Source organism: Moschus berezovskii, chromosome 7 (genome assembly GCF_049115385.1).
Source record: "Moschus berezovskii isolate FMDL1 chromosome 7, NW_MosBer_1.0, whole genome shotgun sequence".
Classification (NCBI taxonomy): Eukaryota; Metazoa; Chordata; class Mammalia; order Artiodactyla; family Moschidae; genus Moschus; species Moschus berezovskii.
In genome coordinates this window covers 43,042,363-43,068,849 of record NC_142466.1, presented here as the reverse complement: position 1 = coordinate 43,068,849, position 26,487 = coordinate 43,042,363, and the positions used below count along the sequence as shown (strand labels likewise).

Here is a 26,487-nt window from a genome sequence, read left to right as displayed (position 1 = left end):
GAGGGTGAGGGGTGCTGATAAACTCCATGAGACAGAGGTTTGAAAGAGAAAGTCACAGGGCCACAAACACTAACCCAACTCAGTTCCAAATGACTAAAATGACTAGCACTGACCTTCTCTCTTCCTGGGGTTGCATCAGAGAAACATTTGGGAAGAACACTTTTAGTGATCTTTTGGGACATTCCTAAGCCTTCCTTACTTTAACTATCTGCCCCTTATATCCATGCCATCCAATGCTTTAATCCACTCACAGCTCTTTTTATACCCCTGATAAGAGAACTCAAGGTTAATGAAAAAATCCCCCCTAAACTATCAACCAAGTGATCCCACTTGCTGCCATTAAGCAAATTTTTTTACACAGTCCCATTCTTGTACTTGGGATCCAAAACATCAATCCCTGTTACTCTCCATGTCACTTTATATCCAACTGTGCCCTGTGCAGCACAGCATCAGATGGCAACCCAAAGTAGTGAATACAGCGGAGGATCTGTACTCAGAGCACTTGGTAATCAACCTCATTTAATAGTTATGAAATTTTGGTCAAGCAAATTCTAAACTCTGAATCCTGTGAACCTGTAGATCCTCCACAGCACAGATAGATCTTCTCTTAGTAAGTCAGTCAAGTACTGAGTAGCCTTGTCTTTCAGGGTTGAGGATCTCTCAGGCTCTCAGAGAGAGAACGTGCTCATTCGTCAGTGCTCAGTCATAGCCAACTCTCTGTGACCCCATAGACTGTAGCCTGCCAGGTTGCTCTGTCTATGAGGATTCTTCAGGCAAGAATATTGGAGTGGGTTGCCATGTCCTCCTCCAGGGTATCTTCCAGACCCAGGGATCCAATCCATGTCTCCTGCATCTCCTGCATTGGCAGGTGGATTCTTTATCACTGTGCCACATAGGAAGCCCACAGAGGGCTTCACCCATCCCCCAAGCTGAGCTGCATGTTTGGAGATTCTTAATTGCACAGGAATTTTTCTCTTTCATTATTTTTATTATTTTTCTTTTCCAATTGTCTGTAAAACATGAACATGTAAATAGGTTCTGTAACGTCTGCTCAGAGAGAAAAGAAATCTGAAGGTCTTGTAAATAATCATTTTACAGAAAAACTCAAGTAAGCAGCCTCCACCATGCCAGTCCTCCTCCTAGTCTCTTCTTTGACATACAAGGCAACATGTCACTCACAGAGAATCAGTTCAGAAATTCATTTGATGAATTTTGGTAATTAACAACTCTAAACTTTATAACTAAATTAAAATAAAAATGATCAATCAGCCAGTGACTTGCAGAAAAGACTATTTTGCTTCAGGGATGGTATTGGTGGTATTTGTTCAGGCAGAGAAACAACAGAAAAACTGGTCTTTCCAAATGGAGGAATAAAACCATTACCAGATTAAGCACAACTAACAGGTGGGACGGAGAATTGTCTGTGACATGTACAACCGTTCTTAAGGAGACAGTAGTCTGTATTCACTCCACGAGTACACTAAAACAAAGCAAAGATATTCTCCACAAAATTAGGGACTCGGAATTAGAAACACTGGGCAAAGTTTTTTAAAGTCTGTTGATCAATGGAGGGTGAGTTGGGAAAGTCATTTGTCCCCCATCTGTTAGACTTTCATCCTCAATTAATATTCTTTATCAATTATATATCAAATATGACTCTTTATCTTAGTTTTATCTTAGTGGTAGATCTAGGTTCTGTAACATCTCAAACTTAGGATATTTTAGAGGTTTACTTTACGAAAACAAACACAAAAATACTACTTTTGTAAATTTAGGGAAAAACACACAATCAACTGAACATCCTTCTAGGCACTCCCAGGGCTTTGGTAAGCACTACGGAAGTGAGGGACTTGACAGAGAAGCATCTTAGGCTCTAGGGTAAATCTATGTTTCTACCTCAAGTCCACATCAGATGACTTCGCCTCTGCCATTCCCATAGATGTTTTCTGGCACCAGAACACAGTGACGGTTTGGGGAGGGCCTTTAACCCAAGAGTCATCCCTGGAAGACCCAAGAAGGAGGGCCTCGAGGCTTAATAAACGCTGTTTGTGTGCAGTTGGCCAGGCTTGTTTAAAAACACGTTATATCAACATTTTTCTTGTTTATTTTTTAAGCTAGCATAGTCATATTGTAAACATGTTGATAGGAAATTAAGTCAAGATTAGCCAAACCCTAGTCTTACTGGGCAACATTTAATGTCCTCCCTGGCTCTTTACAGCCAGTTTAGGGTAAATTACCATAAAGAATAATTTAAGTACGGGTGAACTCGTCCTTCTCGGCAATGATTTATCTGTTGATCACCTGAGATGAGAGAATTCTATGTGCTGGTGAGTGGAAAAGTGTTAACTTCATTAATACATCTTCAACAAAGATTAATGGGATCCCCAGTAAGTCAGATGTGGTATTTGATGTCAGTTTATAACAGGCTTGGCAATACCTGGAAATTTGTATCTACCATCAAAAGATATAATGACATTCATAAAACTCAACTGTAAACAGAAGGTTCTAAAGGGAACAGGGCTCTAATCCAAGCTGTTAGGCCCTAGGAAGTAACATGTCTAAGAATGTTCCTACTTTGAAGTATACGCTAATGGATTTTACTCATGAGTAAAAACACCTAAACTTCCATTTTTCAATACATAAATATTTTACTTTGAAAATCAATTTTGTTGAAGGAAGTTTTCTGAGAAAGATGATGTTTTAAGGTATTTTATTAGCACATGTTAAAATCATTTCCTATTTAGGTATTCTTTGTCAATTCAACATAGAGCAAAAAGCAGTCATATAAAATGGTGCAGTAATAAAAACTCCTCTATTAGTTGGGAGAGAAACAAATGGGAATATTACTTTCAAGCTAATTGTTTAAGTATTTTTATTGCACCAGTTTTCTCAAAACCCAAGCAAAATATATCTGAAATCTTTCCACAAATAAAATTATTCCTCAGAACAATTTTACTCATCAGGAAAAAAAGACAAGTTTAATTTTTCTGTCAGTTGAGGCTTCATATGTCAAACACATTTTACGTTTCAAGACCTTACTGTCATAGTGATGGAATACTCAAGGAGACATTAGTTCTTATGCAAGTACTAACTTAGAAAGATATAAGCTGAATTACTGTGAGCACACCTCTAAAAATAGACTTCATTATCTCCAACTACACTATATATGTATAACTGTCTTGTCATTTTAACCAAAATTAGTTTCCAGTCAAGCAGAGACTGTAGCTTACTTGAAGGCAGGAGGTGATAATGTCTTTTCCACCTTTACATTCCCAACATTTGGCACAATCTCTGGCATACAGAGAACCATATTATCAAATGAAAAATTCATGAATTAATACAAATGGCTTCTCAGCAACTGTGTGCTTACCCTAGATGTGGAAGCAATATATACTGTTGTTTCTAATTTTAAAAAATAAAACCTTAAATGAAGTAGCTCTGAAAGAAAAAATATTCAGAAACACCACTGTCAAACTTGTCATTTGCTCACTCAATTAACAAATATTTACTGAAAACTGACACTATGTCAAACATTATGCTGGGTGCTCAATCTTGAGCAGAACAAAATCCTGCCTATATGACACTTCTAGTCTAAGTATGGAGAGAAAACTCTGTTTAGGATTAAAGAAAAGTTTCCTCCCATGTTCTCTTAAGTACACTCCCCAATCACTTATGTCAGGATAACATTCAAATTTTTAAATACTAAATATTCTGTAAGATCTTACAGAAAAACCCAAATGAACTTTTTGGTCAACCCAATATTTTGTGGAACCACAGGAGTGAATTGGTGGCACGTGCATCTGGACTGCGGAGAAGGCAATGGCAAGCCACTCCAGTACTCTTGCCTAGAAAATCCCATGGATGGAGGAGCCTGGTGGGCTGCAGTCCGTGGGGTCGCTAAGGGTCGGACACGACTGAGCGACTTCACTTTCACTTTTCACTTTCACACATTGGAGAAGGCCATGGCAACCCACTCCAGTGTTCTTGCCTGGAGAATCCCAGGGACGGGGGAGTCTGGTGGGCTTCCGTTTAAGGGGTCACACAGAGTCAGACACGACCGAAGTGACTTAGCAGCAGCATCTGGACTGAAGCAGCACAACTTAATGACTATAAAGTATGTGTTTTTCTAGGCTTACAGAGATGATTTTGCCCGTGTCAGAAAATTCAACTTTACTACTAAGGTAGTGCTCTTTAATTAAAATAATTTAAAATTAATTATTGATACCTATAGCATTACTAGTAGTAATCATTGGTGAGATGAATCATATCCTCCACAAAGACTAACGTTAACTGAATACCTGGCACTTTGCTAAAAACTTTATGTGGATCATCTCCTAGAATTACCCTCTCAAGTTTAGGCAATAGGTCTTATTTTCTCTACTTGACAAACAAAAAAGCTGAAGCTTACGAGAAATGTGAGCAAAACCAGAGGGCAAATAGTGGAGTCACGGTCCGAACTCAGAAGTCTGTTGGTAGAACCTGAACTTGTAACAACACCTTTGATCACTTTTTACAAAAAAAGTTATTAGAAAAAAAAAAATAGAAGGGAAAAAATTATTTTCTATTATCTCTTTAACTGTTGAAACGATATGTGATATTCTTGCTATACATTTTAATGTATAACTAAGGAAACGGTAACCCACTCCAGTATTCTTGCCTGGAGAATCCCATGGATGGAGAAGCCTGGTTAGGCTACAGTCCACGGGGTCGCAAAGAGTCGGACATGACTGAGCGACGGAACGGAACGGAATGATGCTTCATTTTCATAGATGTTTAAGAAATTAATAATTTTAGTCTATTCTGTGACCTGCCATTATTCAGAGGTAATGGAACAGAAATTCTGTTTCAAGTATGACTCTAGTTTGACCCAGGGAGTCCAAGCAATTGACTGCTGGGTCCCAACCTGCAAGAATTCTGAAGACTATGAGGATGTGTGTTAACACAAAATTAAGCACAAATGTATGAGGGGAAAAAAAAGAAGTTCAAATTCTTAGGTGTTGCATATTAGAGAGCATTGTACCAATACACACTCTTCAATTGTTCCAAATAACTTGGTAATGCATATGTATTTTTCAGAGTCTTATACTAGCTTATTTCCACGTGCAAAGCTGATGTTCAGGCCTTTGGGCTAAGCAATGTTTTATAAGGTACCAAAAACCTCATTTCCAGAATTGTCGATGCTATCCTCTATGCCATCATCATAGCCAGGGTCTATTCCAGATGCTGAGGATTCAGCAGTGGATAAGAGGGCCAGAGTTCAGCTTCAGAGGGGTAACAGAGAAGGAAGCAATTTCTGTATCTGAGTCACTGTGCCACATGTTCTACTCATATCTGTGATTAATTTCTAAAAATAACCCTGAAAGGTAGTTAGGATCATCCTCCACTCTAAAGATGAGGCGCTTCCAGTTTAGACATAAGTAATATGTCTAAACCCATACAGTCCAAAACAGTGGACTACCGATATGAACCCACGTCCATCTAGCCTATGAAGAGCATTCTCTTTCCACGGTGAATCCCTGTTTCACTCTTTCTCTTTGTCGAGCTTATTCCATTTGTCTTGGTTTTCTGGTTCTCATTCACACTCGTCATCTTATAATGACCAACGAAATGATGATCACTTTTGTCCATTACATGTAAAGTGAGATTAATGCCTGCCCAAATGGTCTCTTACTACATTGCATGTATTTATATAACCTAATATAAATAAGGATATTTATATATCCTTCTTTATGGTATACATTCACTCCACAAATATTTGTTGAATGCCCAGTAAATGCTAGGAACATTTCTAGGCCAGAGAAAAATATAATGGAGCTACAATGCAAAGGGGTACATGAAAGGAAAGTTTCAAGAAATAAAGACTATAATTTCATATACTGCAAAGTGCTACAAAGCAAATAGGTCAGACACATACCACATTATATACCATGAACTATATATATATATATATAAATATAAGTGTGTGTGTGTGTATCCCAAGCAAAGTCTTTAGTTTAACTATACAAGGTATAAGTATTGATAAATAATAATCATATATACTAAAAGCTATCAAGTTTTTATGAGCTAATACTTTTCTACCATATTTAATATTCTAGTTGTCTGATAAATGATCCATCTGTGGTTGCCCATGGAATTAAACAAATATACAAAAATAAGTATTAATATCAACTTAGAAGTATAGAAAATATCTGAAAACTGTAATACTGATTTGCTAGTCTCATTCATGATGCAATTTCACGCTTTTAAACTCTTTTGGTGTTACATTCTGAAAAACGTAGGATCTCTTCTAGAAAAACCAAACTGAGATCAAATTTCATTACCTGAACACACACGTATCATCAGGCATGTGAGAAAAAAAATTTAATATGCAATAATGTGGTCAAAATCTATTAGTTTTAAAAAAATCCACTGTGTGAATACAATGTATGCATATTTAATACAACTATAAACATTAAAAATCAAGAATAAATGCTAAAGTTACAAAAATAGAAGTATGGAAGATTTTGAGACATAAATTAGAACACAAGGTCATTTAGAAAAATCACAGATAAGATAGTCTTTAAATCTTCTTCCTATCTTTAATAAAATATATTAAGAACACTTGAATGTATATCTTCATATTTGTGTTTAATGTGGCATTAATTCACAAGTCATTGTTTTTTTAATAAGATAAAATAAGCTACTTGCTGTTCTAAGGAGATACATAATTAGGATTTTGATAATTAAATCCTAGATGAGGCATTTGGTATATCTATGCCCTAAATCCCAATAAATTATGCATGCACAACTCTGAAAACTACATCTTAATTAGTAGCTTAAAATAAAACTAATTTTGAAAACCAGAAAATTGAATTTTTAAAAATTGTTCAAATTTTATCAGTGAAAGACAACCAACTATTCAGTCTTAAAGTACTGATATAAACATCAGTTGTGTATAAAGGAACATGAATTGTTTGGTATGCTACTTTAAGTATTTTGACAGACCTCTGTAAATTTCAACTCATGTAGAGATGATCTTATATTAACTTAGTCACACAATTTCTCACATTTGTAGCTTAATCTCTTTGGCCAATGAAGTATGTCCCAGTCTCATTTTCTTCTACTGCTGCTGCTGCTGCTAAGTCACTTCAGTCGTGTCCGACTCTGTGTGACCTCATAGATGGAAGCCCACCAGGCTCCCCTGTCCCTGGGATTCTCCAGGCAAGAACACCGGAGCGGGTTGCCATTTCCTTCGCCAATGTGTGAAAGTGAAAAGTGAAAGTGAAGTCGCTCAGTCGTGTCCGACCCTTAGCGACCCCATGTACTGCAGCCTACCAGGCTCCTCCATTTCTTCTACTACTACCCTTTTAACTTCTACACTACTCTGAGCTACTATTGTTTATACTGACTTGTGATGGTTAATTTCATGTATCAATTTGTCTGTCCACAAGGTACCCAGACAGTTTGTTAAATCTTATTTTGGGTGTTACCATATGAGTGTTTTGCGATAAGATTAACATTTAAATCAAAAGACCCAGTAAAGCAGATGGGCTTCCCTAATGTGAGTGGACCCCATCCAATCAGTTTAAGGTCTGAACAGAACAAGAAGAATGACCCTCTCCCACATAAGAGAATTCCTCCTACCTAACAACCTTCAAACTGGGATCCTGGCATATTCCTGCCTTCAGTCTCAAATGGGAAACACCAGCTCTTCCTGGGTCGCAAGCCTGTTGGCATTCAAACTATACCATCAGCTTTCCTGGACCTCCAGTTTGTTGACTCAACCTGCAGACCTCAGGAGTTGTCAACCTCCGTAATGTTGTTTAGTCGCTCAGTTGTATCCGACTCTGTGAGACCCTGCGGACTGTACCCAGTCAGGCTCCTCTGTGGGATTCTTCAGGTAAGGATACTGAAGTGGGTTAGCATTTCCTTCTCCAGCCTCCTTAATAGTATGAGCCAATGCAATATAATAAATCTCTTTACATACATAAACAAAATAAGTATAAATATGCATACACTTAACATTGGTTCTGTTTCTCTGGAGAACCCTAATATACCACCCACAACCACCATCAAATATTTAGCAATTTCTTATGTATGCAAGAATGCTCATGAAACTGTATCCTTAACTGCTTCTCATACTAGCTCTGCCTGATAAAATCCTACATAATTTTCAAGCCCCAACTCAGAGACCTCCTCCCCATGATGCATCATCAAAGTGGACTTTCCCCACTTCACAAATCCATAGAATGTTTAGCACTCTTTGCATTCATATCTGTTTGTCTGTGACTGGTAAACCGGAAGAACACAGTTCTTCCTGGACAATGTGAATTGTCTTCTTATATCTCAAAAGGGAATATCTGAAGGGCTGGAATACATTGTCACAACCTAATAAAGTAGGGTTTATTTCTGACTGGGTAAAAACCAAAGGAAATCTTAGCTGTCTGACCAAGAGAAAAATCATTTCAAACTCTCTAGACCTTGATTTATTCCATCAAACATAAGTGATTCTCTTCGGTTCACCAAACTCCCTTCCGACTCGACATTTTTACATCTTCATCAACCAATCAACAGTAAATGCTCATATGACTCAATATTCATTTTTAAATTATCTTAAATAATATGAAGCCAAAAGTATAAACGTGCTCTCACATAAATGCAACAATTCACAAGTGCACCCATTCTCTCTGAGACAACAAATGATACTGATTAAAAGAAAGCAACATGCATCTCCAACAGGAAGATCCGTAAAAGACTGATCACAAGGAAACATGAAAATCTTCAGCTCACGCACACACTTTCTCCGAGATATTATCAGGTTTAACGTCTCTCAGTCCTAGAGTCTCCACGGAACTGCTCATGTGGGCTCCTGCCTTCGTCAACACTGATACATACTGATACGTAAAGAACAGTTATTTGTAAGTACTCCTGAGAGTCAGAAGTTTCTGTTTACTTATATGGCTCTGCACCTCTTTTCAGCCAGGAAATGCAGTAGTCAGGAAGGCTTTATAACGTTGTATCAATTTATTCCAAGTACAAGACTATTTTATAAACCTTTTCAAAGAATCTTCACGTGGTACCATAATTGTCAGCAAGTTTGTTCTGCGCCGGCCATCCTTCCTTTTGTTTCAGTCTTTCATAAAAATCTTTTTGTGTGACAGTCAAGCAGCTGTGCTTTGTTCTTTAATGTTCCTAGCCTGGATCCCCAGCCGAGACCACTTTATAACATAAACGGCAAAGTACCATTTTCACAGCGGGGACAACTGTGTTCATCTTCAAAAAGAGGCATTAATAAAATGAAACTGTAATGAACATGCTAATTCTGATCACAGGGTAGCATAACAATGGCAGAGAGAGTTGACTGCCTTCTCCCTGAAAGATGGTAAAGCTGTTTTTTTTTTTTTAACTGCTATAATGGCTTACATTTTTTGAAACAGACATATTATGCAAACATTGCTCTCCATTCCCCAATGAAATGCCTTTTCTGTCTCACCCAAATGCTAGCTGTGTGTTTTACTATATCAGTAACAGCCATCTTGCAAGAACTGACTTGCTGAAAAAGGGATGTCACTGAAACACAGAAAGCCAGAGAGCAGAGATCTGAGAGATCACCAGTTCAATGTTTTCCCCGTACACATGACATCAAGATAAAAGAATGAGCACAAGTACAGGAAGGTTAATAAGTTTGCTCAAGATGTCACAGTAATTCCGGAACAGAGCCGGAGTTGGGACTCAAATTATTTGAGACCTGAACTTGGGGACTTTGGGTAGTATCTTATGCCTTGATGGTGATCATTCATAAACTATGATGCACTAATGCGGAGCAGATCCTCAAACGTGTCACTTCATAAAATATGTCTGTAAAACTAAGCAACTCAATCGTCTCATATTTTGTCAGCTAACTTTTTGTAGACAATAATTTTACTTAGTGTGTGATCTCGGAACAAGCTGGTAGTAACAATCTTGTATATAATGCCCTGTTTTGTTTTGGGGCTTCGCAGGTGGTGTAGGGGTAAAGAATCCACCTGCCAATGCAGGAAATGCAAGAGACTCACGTTTGATCCTTGGGTTGGGAAGATACCCTGGAGTGGGAAATGGCAATGCACGCCAGTATTCTTGCCTGGCGGGCCACAGACCAGGGGGTCGCAGAGTTGGGCATGACTGAGCACACACACATGCTGTTTGGTTGTGGTGGTGCTGGTGGTGGTTTGAGGAGCAGTACTATTTCAAAATGGACAAGTCTCTGAAAGTAATCCACTAAATTTAGAAAAATGACATAGTACATGAAGTTCTGGATGATACAATGTGCATTTTCTGATTACTACATTTTAAAAAATCTAATTCAACTAACATGATATTTAGTCACAGAGAGTTGACTAAATTTTTCTAAAACTTTCTCTTAGAGAAAGGGAGCTATGTGAGTAAGAAAAAAAAAGGATTCTTGATGTCTTTCTACTTGCCTAAAACAGGCATATGATCCTGGATTCTTACAGGAAAGAAAAGTCTATGGACGGTGATAACTCATTTTTCCCTGACCAGTGGCTGATAAGATGTAGCTGAGAGAACATGTTCATCTCTGGTTATCATTACCCAAATTTACAAGTTTTCCCCTTGATATCTTTGGGCAGGAGGAAATGGTGGCCCGTGAACCAAAGATTCAGAAAGAACCAATTCCATCTGGATGATAATCACTCTTCTTAAAATACCTTCTCTGGTCCTATACTTTGCTCTTCACTGGAAGTCTAATATCCAATCCAAAATCCTTAGCAGAATCCCACATTAGGCAAGGCTCGGCCCTTAATAACCTCTCAGTGAGATGTGAAGCCTCCACTTAAAGTTATGCACAGGATAGAAACATGTACGACAGCTATGCTCAGCCCCCTAAAGTGCTATAGAACTAGGGAGATGGTATTTGCTTATGTATCCACAGGCAAGGCAACCAAAATAAATCAATAATTGACCTGGAGTCTATAAATACCACATTCACTACTTCCTCTATGAACTGCAATCTACCCATATAAATGGTAGTTGCTCAAACATCTCATTCCAGGGGGGGGCATGTTCTGCCTGAGTTTGAAGTTATCCTTCCTTATGAAAACAGTTTTTCAGCATGAGGGTAATTTGAAATGAGCTTCACAGGGCAAGTTTTCCCTGAAATACTCCCTTCAATACACATGAGCGGTCAGAGTATTATTTCAGTGTCTTCTGCATTAGTTGCACAGGTCAGATGACTAAGTCTCCAATTAATCAGGTCCTCTAGTGGCCTGTGTGAAATAAATTACTGTTCTCTATCCAGTCCACTTAGACAAAACTCATCACAACAGCTGGCACATTTTTGGCACTGTCAGCAAAGTGGGTAAAAAGTAAATGACCCATGTGGACAAAATGGGCATCGGACAAGGGGCAATGGATAAAAAGTGCAAAGCAGTTTCCATCCACAGCAGAGCAGAGAGCTTGGGTATCTGCCAATGTGATTTTCAAGGGAAGTGAACTTAAAATGGGCATAAAGCCCACAACTATAGGGTAAAACTCCTCATGTTCATCTAGTTAACTGCTTACAATGTTCATAGTCTAGAAATGCAGTTTACCAACTGGAATATTTTTAAAGACTATTACTAGTAAGATTATCAATAGTTATTTAGAAATTTTAAACAAAGAGGCAACTCTAAGAAACAAAGGTATTTCCCAAGCCCACTTATTTCATCCTGTAAGGATACATGAAAATATTCTAAGGTTATGTTTAGACTACTTTTTCATTATCCAAAATATCTTTGAGTTTTTCTCATGAAACATTTCCAAATTGCTAAAAATAATCTTTAAAAAAATAAGGTTGAAATACTTTACTAGAATCATAAATTTTCATACAAATGAACTTATATATGACAGATATTCACATAGAAAGTTAAGATCACATTAAAATTTCAAAAGGACTTGCTTTACGGGGAGCTAGCTGGATAACGCAGATGAGATGGGAGGATCCCAATCAGCTGGAAGGAAGGACAATATAAATCCACGTGTATGTCTATATCAAGTGATAGTTTCCTCCAATTTCTTATTAATGTCTTCATCAAACACAAAAAGATTAAGTCAAACCAAACAACTCTCATTACTTCCTTTTAAGGGTTTTGTTCAGGAAACTCAGAAAGGGAAAACATCCAAAAAGTTTCTAATAAACTTTACTTGATTGCATCTTCGTAATACATTTTCTACATGATAGCACTAGTTATAAACCACATGAATAAGAGAAGATTACATTTTTAAAAGACCAACAAATCAATCTGGTTTTGCTTCCCATATGAATATTCCTCCCAAATTACTCAACAGTCTTCGGACCTTTCATCTAAATTTATGTGAACATACACAAGTATGTGCACATATGCATATATTTTAGTACATATTGCAGTACATATAAACATAGTCTTCAAGATTCCTTTCAATTCCAAAATCTAGCTTCTCCTAACTGCTCTTTTTTCCCTAATGTCTTATTTTACCTAATAGATTTTACTCTTTTCTTTACCCTGACGAATATTCAAAATTCATTTCTTTTAGAACCCATTTATAGAGTTCAATTATCTGTATTTCACAGACTATAACTTCTACTCTCACCAATTGGGCTTCCTGGCTCTCGTGTGTTGGAACTGGCATTCATGCTTTATTAGAATGGATACCAATGAGCCCATCTGTGAAAGAATGACCTTATCTGGGGTTGTATGTCCTGGACTGTGGTGGAGTCTCTAATGGGGTGGATCCTTACATGGCTGCATGCTCCACACTCCATGGAATTCAATGTATCTAACCAGCTTTTTCATTAGCTTCTGAGTTCTAAGTATTGTACTATAGAAATAGTGCTAGAATTCTTATTTTATACAGAAAGCTTATCTAGCTCTTCTTCCCACCATCCTATTTGATATAGAGCTGTGTCATATTAGAGAGTTAAACCTCCAGCCCTGTATCATATAGTCCATTTGGCTATTATCTTGGTTTGTAAGTTTACAAATTATCTTTTATCTGGAGGTTCTCTGTTTTCAGTACCTGGAAATACCTTTCTTGTTTATAAGCCTAACCATGCATTTAATTTTCAAATATTTTATCAATATCTCTGTGTGTTTATAGAGGGACAGAGAACATTCTATATTGAACAGAGCTTGTCATAATGACAAGAAATGTACTTCACACCTGATTTGCTTGTTTTTAAGCAGCATTCTGTTACACAAGATTCAAAGATCTTTATCTACTTGGTCAATATTTCCCCTAAGACTTAGTAAGACGTTTCTGTTACTTAAAACACATTTTAGGATGTATACATCAATCTTCTTTTCTAGGCTTCTCAGATTGATTAATTCTGGTACTAAGTAGATCTTAAAGGAAATGTTTTTGGTTTTATTAAACATACAAAGAAAATATACCCCTCAAAGCTGGAGGAGACAGAATGGAGGAGAAATGTTCTTTATATATGTTTCTCTCAGTTCAGTTCAGTCGCTCAGTCGTGTCTGACTCTTTGCGACCCCATGAATCACAGAACGCCAGGCCTCCCTGTCCATCACCAACTCCCAGAGTTCACTCAAACTCATGTCCATCGAGTCGGTGATGCCATCCAGCCATCTCACTTCTCTGTTGTCCCCTTCTCCTCCTGCCCCCAAACCAAGATTATTTAATTATGGTCTCTTCTTTCTAACTCTCATCTGAAGGCTATTCTCCTAAACTGTGGAATCACGCAAAGTGAATTTCAAAGCAATACAAAGGAAACAAACGAACAAATGCAGGTTTGTATGAGAAAGGAAGAAACAAAGGCACAGAAGAGTTCATCTAGAAATATTAACTATGGCTGAAACCCAATTAGGCTACGTCCTTATCTCTACACAGAAGACCAAATTATATGTATATTATACAACAGAATATTATTCATCACTAGCCTTTCTTCTTTTCCACTGTCATTCTAAAGGAAGTCTTCAAAGCAGACACACTGTACTAGACACACTGTACTAAAGAGCGGGCAAACCATCCCACGCTTTGGACAAACTGCATAAGCCGTATAGCCGGAAACACAGAAGGTATATACACTGTTTCCAATCCCTTTACACCAATAGATATTAGTTCAAGAAATATAAAATCATGAAGAAAAATAGTTTTTTGACATAAGGTATATTTGTCATTCGTGATTCTTTTCATTAATAACAAATCATCTTTAGGCAGAAGATATCCCTTTAATTTTACAAGCATCAGTGTCAGCTTTGGTAATTTGCAAAAGTAGTCGCTGACCTATATATGAAAAATCCACACAGGAGTGAAGTTAACATGCAAAAGAGTAACATAACCTGCTTGCTTTTGAGGTTCTTTACCAAAAATCAAAATGGTATCTGACATTTGAAATCAGTACTTCTTTTTTTTTTCCCTCTCCCTGACTAGCAGTTTTTAAATCTTATGAGAGAAAGCGCCCACTGTCTATTTAAAGTTTGGCCCTAACAAGTATTTGACTTCAATATATTTCCCAATTAAGTGTCATGACAATGCTAGTCTTTTCAATGATCCTACAAAAGAATACCTGGGGTACAGAATTTCAACAGTGACACAAGCAGCCGCCTTGCACTTTAATACTTACCACGTAAAACTGTGAGTCTGGTGGACACACTTATTTCTCCCACATTATTCGAGGCCACACATTCATAAATGGCCTCGTCACGTGGAGTCCGTAAGGGCTGTATTCTGAGAACTGATCCAGATCCATCGTCAAACTCTATTACCTATTAGAGGAAACAATAGCTGTCACAGGTGTTGTTACTATCATCTACCTCTCAGCTAAACCTCCTAAAGCAGTGGTGGACTAGCCATTAGGCTCACAATAAACTCAGAAGCATTTTGTGACTGCATTTTGATACAGTGATGAAACAGAATAAATGGTCTAATGTAATGAACCCTGTACTGAACAATGGAAAGACATGAAACTACATATGCAAAAAATGTAAATTTCTTGTCACTACAGAAAACCATCCAGGGTTTACTCATGAAAATATTCCAGTATGTGTATCTAGGGCATTGTGATTCCGGTATTAATTTTGCAAGAAACATGCTGCTGTGATGGGTAAACGTCTAAAATTATTCTTTGATAGGACAAATGCACATGCGGATCCATTCAGTAACTGAAATGTAAGGTGAAGAGATAATGCATACCACCACTGATAGCTATTCTGCTTTAAAATGTCTCATCCTAAACAGTATAGATGAGCGAACCATGAAGAGAAACTGCATAAATCTAGTACTTAGGCAGCCAATGAGATGCCTTTCACAGCCCAAGAGACTGATGGCATGCATTAACTTTGCAATAAATCATTCCAGTATTTGTTCTAGCTTAGCATTTTCTGCATTTTTAGGGCATTCTTGCTGTAAAATGGAGGCCTGCTTCAGCAGGCAGAAAATTAATGTTCTAAACAGTAAGTCTGAATTCACTATCATTATGGACTGTACTCTGAAACAGTTAAGAAATCTTAGGTATTTGTCACCAAATTCAAGTAGTACTTTTTAAAAATGATGATGACACTGATATTGAGGATATGATGTGATATTGATAATGATATGATAATATGATGATATTGATAAATATGTACACAAAACTGTAGAGTCCTCTACTTATCTTTTCTATAACTATGATTTTTTTTTCATCTGTTCACTGAGATTCTGTGGGTTTTTTTTTCCATTTCCCTATGAATAATACATCCATGTGCTTAAACTGTGAATAAAGAATGTCTTGTAAATATATTTACAAGATGCTCAATCCCAGATTTTGTGTATAAGTGTCAACATATGGGGAAAAAGGGATTGAAAGTTTTTAAAATATGTCCATTTCAAGTCCTTTTTACATTCCATTTATGTTCTAAATTCACAGAGATAGCCAAATGTCCCACTTCTCAATGTACCACAATTTAGTTTCAACTCTAATAAAAATATCACACATTTTAGAATGAATCTACTATGCATCTTGGAAGAATAAAGTTCCAAAGTTACTTTGAGACTGAATTTTTTGTCAAATATGCCATAATTTAATATATACATGTGTGTGCGTGTGTGTGTGCACTGAGAGAACTCCCCTGGCTTAATGTAGAGAAGGGTTTAAACATTTTTATAACTAATCTCAATTTTGATTTATTTGGTCTTATTGAGCAATATCTGACATACATAACTGCATAAGGTTTAAGGTGTACAGAATGAAAGTTTGATTTACACATATGGTGATATGATTACTATAATAAGTTTAGTTAACATCCATCATCTCATATAGATATAAGAAATGTCTTTTTTTCTCCTTGTGATGAGAACTCAGTATCTAATCTCTTAATAATTTTTGATTAATTGTTACCTGTCATTGTATAATTATATTTTGGAACTATTTCCTAGGTTTAGGCCTGTCCAGTTCAACAAACGAACTGTATACACCATATTAGCACCCCATTAGGTGCTAACGTTGTAATTTCCAATTTGAAAATCCTATTTAACACCTGGTATTGACTATAGCATCTCTAGGCCAGATGCTATATTTGCCAGTGGAGACAGAAGAGGTAACAAAATCAGTCACACTCATACTCTCATGGGCTTTAGAAACTAGTACAACCAAAAAAATACAATATACTGTTACACATACTAAAGATTCACAGCCCAAGACTCGATATTATTTGATGTATCTGCTTTGTGTTAAAATGATTAATTTTTTCTGGATGTGTTTATATGATGCTCATTAGGACTTATGCACTGAGCAGAATTTGTGCTTTGAAATGTTTACTATTATAATTTAATCTTTATTATAAGAGTTTGTCAAGAAGTCATCATTACTAGCAAGCCTGATGTATGTCAAAATTCTCTTTGACAAAAAAGTTCAATTTAAACTAAAAAGTTTATGTGCACCAAAGGTTAGAGACATACACATCTTTTTCTATCTGATGTAGGAAATGTTTCTTAAAGATTAAGATATTCTTTTTATGTTTAAATCATTATAAATATTTGATCTTCAAACAAACATAATTTTAAATTTAACATTTGTAAATTACAGTCCAGATTTCAATTTTACCAGTGTAATTAATTAGGCCCTTTATGCATTTCGTCCATTTATTTCTCTGTGAGAACTGTTGAAAAATGAGTAAAATCTCAATGTTCTGAGTTTTGTAGCTGCTATATTTCTTTTAATTGGGAATAACTTTAATTTGTCAAAATGTAAATTAGGCTATGAAGTAGATCAGAAACTCAGGTAGGAGGAATTGAGTGTTATATTAAGTATTAGCTGGAGGTCCCAGTACCCTGTAAGAACCAGTCTATAAATTACAGGCATGCAGTTGTGTGCTTCTTCTAATTTTCTTCTGTGCAGCTTATCACCTATTTTACTCCTCCAGAATGAATAAATTTATATATCATAACGCTCCTTCAAAACACCCCCAGAAACAATATCTGATGTATGCTTTACCATCTTCAGAGCACTGAGCTTTGCTGAGTAAATACAACTGATTTCTTCAACAGATTTATCAACTATCAACCTGTTTGAGTATGTTTCTTCCAGAGCAGTTCCTTACAGTAACACACTGGAGCAAAAGTTCTCATTCCAGTTCATGCTAGTCCATGTGCTTTAAAACACAGGTGTGAAGTATAGTGGATAACTAAACTTGCTGCCCAGTGTCCATTCCCCTTCCAGATTACAGGAACTTGAATTCCCTTTAGGAAAACACTGCTCCTTCATTTCAAACCATAGGGTTGAGTGGAACTGACTTCATTCCCAGCAACAGAGTTAGATTCTGATTAACTCAGTCAGCCTGTACCATCCAGCTGTTCACAAAGACTGGTTCTGGGATGAACATGTAACTCAGAAAGATCCAATAGCAGAGGATGTTCTCACTCATCCTCTAGCTTTGGATGTGGAAGGATGGGAGACTGCAATCTTGCCATCTTAAGGGGAAACAGTCTGAAAATGAGGTTACAGATGGATGCTAATGACACTATTTGAGCCCTGATACCAGTAGGACAACAGTCCTAGGAACCTTCAAATTCTCTTTTTAAAAAAGTCAGAGCCATTTAGAGTGAACTTTTCCATCCCAAACAACATAAAGACACATCTCAGTGATTATAACACCCTGTATCAGAGGAAAACAAGTAACATACAAACCAAAACTCCAACACATCCATTCTTCCCCCAGAGAAACAGAACAATGGACCTAATACCTCAAATCTCTGATTGCTGACTTTCTTTCCTTTTTTGTTCCAGACAATTTTAGGCCTTGGGTCTCCTGTAGCTTGGCAAATGAAAGAGGCAACTCCGCCAGAGACCCCTGTCTGGTCAACGGGAGTTCGCGTAAATCTTGGAGGTGCTAAAATACAAAAGAAATAGACATCATAATTAGATGGAAAATTGAAACAGAGATTATTATCTCACCGCACTGCTCTCTCCACAGCCCTCAACCCTATTTCAGTCAATACATATATAATACACATATAAATATACTGGGATGACAAAATTAGGAATGCACCTTTTAATTTGAGGGCAGATAAAAGGGGAAGGAGGTAACTTTCTGGTCAAGTTATCTGTTAGCACTTTTAATGCTGAAACCGTATTAAGGCAGAGATCCAATAACATTTGAAAAGCAACAACACACATTAATTTTTATTACCAGTATTAAAAAAATCCAATTTGTCCTCTGTAACAAAATGAGCTCATCAATCAAAGTGAGTAAAATTTTAGCTCTTTGCTTTGATGCTGCTATCAGGACGCTGCCAGAAAGCAGCAATGCCACTGCTAAGCTATTAAAATAAGTGACATTTAAGAGAAATTCTAGGAAATTTTAAAGAGACTGGAAATACAGCCCTGAGTTAGAAGGTTTAGCAAGAAACAGAAATAGGAAAAAATGGTACAGTGACTCTAACCTAGATATTGTGTGCTGTCTTACTTGAAACTTAACTCCACAATTTGCATAAAAAGATGAGTCAAGAAGCCTTCAAAATCATAGCAAGGGAAATAATTTTTGTAAAGAAAAATGTACATTTCAAGACTCTAGGACAAAAGGCTAAAAGTGGGAGGTTTTTGAAATGCCCTCCATCTCCTTTAAATGTTCCTAATATTTACTTTCCTTCTGAAAATCTGCTTGTTATCCATCTTATATATCCAGGTCTAGAAATTCATTATATGAGAATTATATAAAATGTAGACAAATGCTTATGGACAAAATATTCACCATCTCTCTTATTTACAAAGATTATAAACACACAAATGCCAATTTGGGTATGCATAGGAGTCGATATGAGATCAGCTATGGCGTAATCATCAAACAGTAAATGTTGTATTTATAAACATATGCCATGAGAAATACTTATGATTCAATGGTAAGCCAGAAAAGCACCACACAAAATTATACATGAGGGATAGCAGGTAAAGAAAAATGCACCCCAAAAGAGATGGCACAAAATAGGCTAAAATATTAACAATGGTGGGTGGAGAGAAGCTGTTCTAATTATTTTTCCTCCTCTTCATATTTTTCTTGAATCCTTGAGTTTTTATAATTATGTTATAGTTGGACATTTTTTTTAAGTCAAAAACATTTTACCTCACTATTTTATTTTCTATTTTCTTATCCCTACGATCAAAGAAAAGAATTTTCTCTTCTCTGTTGACGTTCAGTTCAGTTCAGTTCAGTCGCTCAGTCGTGTCCGACTCTCCGCGACCCCATGAATCACAGTAAGCCAGGCCTCTCTGTCCATCACCAACTCCCGGAGTACACTCAAACCCATGTCCACAGAGTCAGTGATGCCATCCAGCCATCTCATTCTCCGTCGTCCCCTTCTCCTCCCACCCCCAACCTTTCCCAGCATCAGAGTCTTTTCCAGTGAGTCAACTCGTCGCATGAGGTGGCTAAAGTATTGCAGTTTCAGCTTTAGCATCAGTCCCTCCAATGAACATCCAGGATTGATCTCCTTTAGAATGGACTGGTTGGATCTCCTTGCAGTATAAGGGACTCTCAAGAGTCTTCTCCAACACCACAGTTCAAAAGCATCGATTCTTCGGAGATCAGCCTTCTTCACAGTCCAACTCTCACATCCATACATGACCACGGGAAAAACCATTGCCTTGACTAGACGGACCTTGGTTGGCAAAGTAATGTCTCTGCTTTTTAATATACCATCAAGGTTGGTCATAACTTTCCTTCCAAGGAGCAAGCGTCTTTTAATTTCTTGGCTGCAATCAGCATCTGCAGTGATTTTGGAGCCCAAAAAAATAAAGTCTGACACTGTTTCCACTGTTTTTCCATCTATTTCCCATGAAGTGATGGGACCAGATGCCATGATCTCTGTTTTCTGAATGTTGAGCTTCAAGCCAACCTTTTCACTCTCCTCTTTCACTTTCATCCAGAGGCTTTTGAGTTCCTCTTCACTTTCTGCCATAAGGGTAGTGTCATCTGCATATCTGAGGTTACTGATATTTCTCCCAGCAATCTTGATTCCAGCTTGTGCTTCTTCCAGCCCAGCGTTCCTCATGATGTACTCTGCATAGAAGTTAAATAAGCAAGGTGACAATATACAGCCTTGACGTACTCCTTTTCCTATTTGGAACCAGTCTGTTGTTCCATGTCCAGTTCTAACTGTTGCTTCCTGACCTGCATACAGGTTTCTCAAGAGGCAGGTCAGGTGGTCTGGGATTCCCATCTCTTTCAGAATGTTCCACAGCTTATTGTGATCCACACAGTCAAAGGCTTTGGCACAGTCAATGAAGCAGAAATAGATGTTTTTCTGAAACTCTCTTGCTTTCTCCATGATCCAGCAGATGTTGGCAATTTGATCTCTGGTTCAGCTGTATATCATTGAGATAAGGTTTTAAGTAACCATAGCTAATATTTATTTTGAAAACTCTCCTTAGATTTTAAGAAAGAAGAAAATAGCAAAGTTCATCACTATTTGCTCGTCACCACTATTTTCTCTGCCTTGTTTTCATGTTTCCCATGTGATGCTCCTGCTGGCCCAATGATGTGTGTCCTGACCCTCATCTTGGTCTTCCTTGAGTCAGGAAAGCCAGACTGCCCTCCAGCTACAGTGGGCTACAGTTCACAGGGTCGCAAAGAGTCAGACACAACTGAGGTAACCGAGCACGCACACACACACACGCACACATGCATCATTTTGAGATGCAAAACTTTCCCCTTTCTTAACTATAAAAATATGAAGTACGAAATAATTTTGCAGAGATCCCTCTCAGGTTTAAGGTATTAACTTCCACAGTGAGCCAAAGAATGGAGAAGTGAGAGGAGTGAAGTATTTGCAATGCTGATAAAGGAACATGAATCTCCACTTCATCAGCAAATTCAACTTGATGATAGTAGTTCTGGTAAAACCAGGCCCCCATTTGTTCAGAAACCCTAGGAATGAAAGCGAACTCTGACAGTGCCGCTAGATATCACATCCAATAGCATCTCAGGGTTGCAATACAAACTAGATGATTACCAGAACTGCAAGTAATGTTTAAAGTGACTTCAAATTGACTAACAGCGAGAACAAAAAATACAGTATACTGATGTCAACTGTCTGTCACAAACAAAAAGGATATTAAACTTTTTTTATATATTTTCATTCTGCTGTTCCAAACAATGTAAATGGATAATAACCACATGCTGTCAGCATCTAATATGGAAATTATAATTATAGAATTGAAATTCCTAGAGAGTTTTCCCTGAAAAACACATATTGCACTGCTATATTAAGTGATAAAACAGTATCATTTTTGGGTACTTTATTTTTCAAATGCCATAGTTTAGAAATTGGAAAACCAATTTTAATAACCCAGTCTCCCATTTAAGTTTAAATTTCTTGCCAGAAAGTATGGACTGGGCAGAGGGTTGTTGCATACAACGTTGTATACATTGTACTAATCAGAAACTGAATAAACAAAGAAGGTAGGATGCCATCTTTCCTGCACTGGGATTTTTTTTTTAAAGGGATAGTATCCTAGTTCGCATCGTAATTTGGAGATTATGAAAATCTGCAAAGAGGTAATATTCTGTCTGCCAGTACAGGAGATGTGGGTTCGATCCCTGGGTCGGGAAAACCCTCTGGAGAGGGAAATGGCAACCCACTCCACTGTTCTTGCCTGGAGAAGAACCCCCATGGACAGAGGAGCCTGGAGGGCTACAGTCCATTGGCTCACAAGAATCAGATATTAGTGACTAAATAACAACAAATTATTCAGCAAAGTGTTTCCCAGAAACTGAGCCAAATTACTATAAAAACTTATAAGTCTTATTTCTAAATGGAAAGCAAAGGAGGCAAGTCACGATTTTCTCAAAAAGAATGTTCAGATGTGTTCTTCATTTTCTGGTCATACCTTACAGTTCTCAGACAATAACTGACAAGCTTAAGATCTACCAAAGACATGATCACTGGATGCTACTGTAAGCATTTATTTTTAAATTTAATTGATAATTTTTAAAAAATTTTTATTGGAGCATAGTTGATTTATTATGTTGTACTAGTTTCAGGGGTATAGCAATGTGATTCAGTTATACATATACATATCAGTTCAGTTCAGTCGCTCAGTCATGTCCAACTCTTTGCGACCCCATGAATTGCACCACACCAGGCCTCCCTGTCCATCACCAACTCCCAGAGTTCCCTCAAACTCATGTCCATTGAGTCGGTGACGCCATCCTGCCATCTCATTCTCTGTCGTCCCCTTCTCCTCCTGCCCCCAATCCCTCCCAGCATCAGGGTCTTTTCCAATGAGTCAACTCTTCACATGAGGTGGCCAAACTATTGGAGTTTAGCTTCAGCATTAATCCTTCCAATGAACACCCAGGACTGGTCTCCTTTAGGATGGACTGGTTGGATCTCCTTGCAGTCCAAGGGACTTGCAAGAGTCTTCTCCAGCATATAACTACTCTTTTTTTACATTCTTTTCCCATATAGGTCATTACAAGGTAGTAAGTAGAATCCTGTAAGAATTTTATTTCAAAAGATGAAGTCAGTAGAATTAACCTAATGAGTTGTGGACATTTTTAGGGTGGGGGCGGGAAACAGAATATGTTTCAAATCTGGGACTGTTTTCTTATATCCCACTACCACCACTGTAGTGACTCAGCATTGTTCAAAAAACAGCCCTTAAATTTACTCTTTAAAAACAAACAAAAGAAATTAAATTGAAAACACTGTGTTTTTAAAAAGGCATATCAAGCATTTTCACACAGAATTTTTATTTTAATTTTTTCCTAAATATAGAAATATTAGCCTTCATAGACAAGAAAATCATCACTTTCTTAAGGGATCTGATGTCAATATTTCTACATTTGTCCACCAAATCCAAACCACAGAACAGGTAAATACCATAACTCTATAATACAAAGTTAAGATTCTAGATAATATAGTAAATCCTTTCAGTAAGCATGTCTGTAGCATCCTAGGATGCTAATAATCTTGGTTGGTCAGCCTATAACAGTGACACTGTCAATGCTAGGCAGATGGCCAAAAGGTAAGAGATGAGAAAGAAGAGTAAACATAACTCCAGCAAACACTGGAGGCAAGTAAAAATCTTTATTCCCAGAGGACTCTAACAGCACAAAGCACCTACTCCCTCTTCTCTGTATCTCTGCTTAATAGAAGAAACTAAATGCATCTTCTGGTTTCTTTTGTCGTGGATATACTAAAATTTAAGTCATGCTCCGACTTAAATGCTCCGAAGGCGGGAAGAAAGAGAAGAGAATCCAAGTAAAAAATCAAAACAAAGAATTCCACTACAAAGTCACACAATAGGTCAGCCTCAGGTTTGAACAATGAAAGTCCCAACGATTACCCCATGAAATATAACCACAAATGCTATAGCTGGTTTAAGAAAAAGAGAAATATCAGGAGTATAAAGACAATGAGAAAAATATTAAATTCTACAGTTTCTGATATTCAGATAGGCACTCATCCATTTTTGTAGCTAACTGCCATGGCTATCCACTTAGAGCTGCCAGCTCTGTGCATGTCTGCTCAAGTTGGTTCTGACAAGTGAGGAGTATGACCTTTTATTAAACTAATGCCAAGCAGAGGTCAGATTACTGTTAGACCCAGAAAGTTCATTTTCTAAATGGAAAATAGACAAGCCAAACATGCATATGAGTCAGAACAGAAGCATGGTGGATATTCTGGAACATGTCTGCCAGGCCCACGTGTTGTTCAAAGACTGCATTCCCGGGATGCATTCACAGAACAGACAGGAGCTCCAGGAATCCAGTAGATTTTTATTTCCTACACAGCTCGAGATGAGCCACAGGCTGCTGATTTTTTTCTTCCAAGAGGTTGGATTGCTTTTTACAGTACAAGCAATGCACAGTGCCCTTAATGCATTTATTGTAATATTTTGATGCTATATCAGGTCTACAGTTGTTAGGCTTTCTGAAGACAAGATGATAAGCCCAAAGAACACTTAAGGCGTTCAAATTCAGGAGATCCTACCAAAACCAGCAAATCGCCTTTGACCAAAGACTCTTGAGAGTCCCCTGTACTGCAAGGAGATCCAACCAGTCCATTCTAAAGGAGATCAATCCTGGGTGTTCATTGGAAGGACTGATGCTAAAGCTGAAACTGCAATACTTTGGCCACCTCATGCGACGAGTTGACTCATTGGAAAAGACTCTAATGCTGGGAAGGATTGGGGGCAGGAGGAGAAGGGGACGACAGAGAATGAGATGGCTGGACAGCATCACCGACTCTGTGGACATGAGTCTGAGGGAACTCTGGGAGTTGGTGATGGACAGGGAGGCCTGGCGTGCTGTGATTCATGGGGTTGTGGAGAGTCGGACGCGACTGAGCGACTGAACTGAACAGTTTGAACTGAAACAAACTGCACTATTGAGGACAAAACCTCCCTTTAGTACATTATGTTGTACGGAGCTAGATATTACCTGGGGAGAACCATTGAAATCCACTAGCAACATCCATGGAAGGAAAGGATTTATGAAAAATTCTTAAAGGTTAAGAAAATGACTCAGATTTGTGGTAACTTGATTGGCAAACTGAGAATCATCTCTAAAGCAGGCCCTTGCAAAGGGTTACATGCTACAAAAATGAAGACATGAGCCAATGGTGCCATTTGTCTAATTTAATTCTAATGAATAAGCCACTTCTGCAGACATCAAAGAAATCTGTCTGTCGCACTGGAAACAAAACTAACAGCATGTAACTAATTGGCTTTGTTTCTTTCAACTGATTAACATTTCCTTAAAAAGTTTTGTTTTTAAAGGCGCATTTGTCATAATAATGTACTTAAAATCTTGAAAGGGGAAGGTTAATAATGTTATTAAATGATACTGAGGGAGAGGAAGAGGAAATGTTTAGTAAAAATAAATAGGCAGTCCTGTCTCTACAAATCCACTTCCTCCCTAAAAGTTGTCTGTAGAATTTATGAGACTGTCAGCTGACCTCATCTCTTGTTCTTTCTTTCTCTGGAAGATTAAGGCTGAGGGCTCTGAAAGGAAGCTCAGGAATGGAGATCCAGAGGACAGTGAGAAATGCAAAGCACAGGAGGTAAATCTGGGATGATTTTAAGAGCCATGGCCAGGTCTGAAGGTTTAGGGGGAGAAGAACCATCCTCATAGGGTTTACATTCCTGTCCAGCCACAATACACTCTATCACCACTGACCCAAATATACAAAATGGCCAAAGTCTGTGTGGATGATGGTTTTTCTGTTCTGACTTATTGGAGTAGATAGGAAACACGGCCAACACAGCAGTACAACTGCACAGGCTCATGACAAGGGAAGAGAGGGGAGGTCCCAACGTTGATGTATGACTATAGAGAGACAGAATCCTGGCACAAGACACCAGGCTGAACTGGTTTCTACAGCAAATGTTCTCCTGCATAAAGCAGGACCTCTGGGAACATCTATCTTATCAAAAGGAATGTGAACAGGGTCACCTCTGACATCCATAGCCAGGATGGACTTCAAAGACTAGTTTTGAGTCATCAATGAAATGCAAGAAACCTGGGTTCTAGCCCTGGGTTGGGAGGATCCCCTGGAGAAGGGATAGGCTCTACCCACTCTAGTTTTCTTGCCTGGAGAATCCGATGGACTGTATAGTCCATGGGGTCACAAAGAGCTGGACACAACTGAGCTACTTTCACTTTCATTTTTTTTTCTTTCTAAATGGAAGTATTACTATAAAGCTTTCTATTATTCTATGAAATAAGAGTAATGGTATAATTTTAGAGGACTATGGAAGAAATTGCACATAAGATATAAAACATTTGGTCCAGTGCTTGGAATTGACTGAAGAGTAGTTATTTCTTTTTCCATTTTGATGTATAATGCTCCTTAAATCATTTTTACTTTGCCAACAAAGGTCCGTCTAGTCAAGGCTATGGTTTTTCCAGTGGTCATATATGGATGTGAGAGTTGGACGGTGAAGAAAGCTGAGCGCTGAAGAATTGATGCTTTTGAACTGTGGTGTTGGAGAAGACTCTTGAGAATCCCTAAGACTGCAAGGAGATCCAAACAGTCCATTCTAAAGGAGATCAG

General features: G+C 37.8%; 1 protein-coding gene across 4 annotated transcripts in view; it reads right to left on the bottom strand.

The window, feature by feature from the left end:
* The window catches only part of PTPRD (protein tyrosine phosphatase receptor type D), a 581,445-nt gene that overhangs the window by 332,701 nt on the left and 222,257 nt on the right, over window positions 1-26,487 (bottom strand). For all 4 annotated transcript variants that reach the window (XM_055428235.2, XM_055428237.2, XM_088837900.1 and 1 more), the window contains exons 3-4: window positions 18,175-18,320; window positions 14,579-14,720 (exon numbers count right to left, since the gene is read on the bottom strand). In XM_055428235.2, coding sequence (XP_055284210.1) covers window positions 14,579-14,720; window positions 18,175-18,320 — 288 coding nt within the window. The remainder of the gene's footprint in view (window positions 1-14,578; window positions 14,721-18,174; window positions 18,321-26,487) is intronic.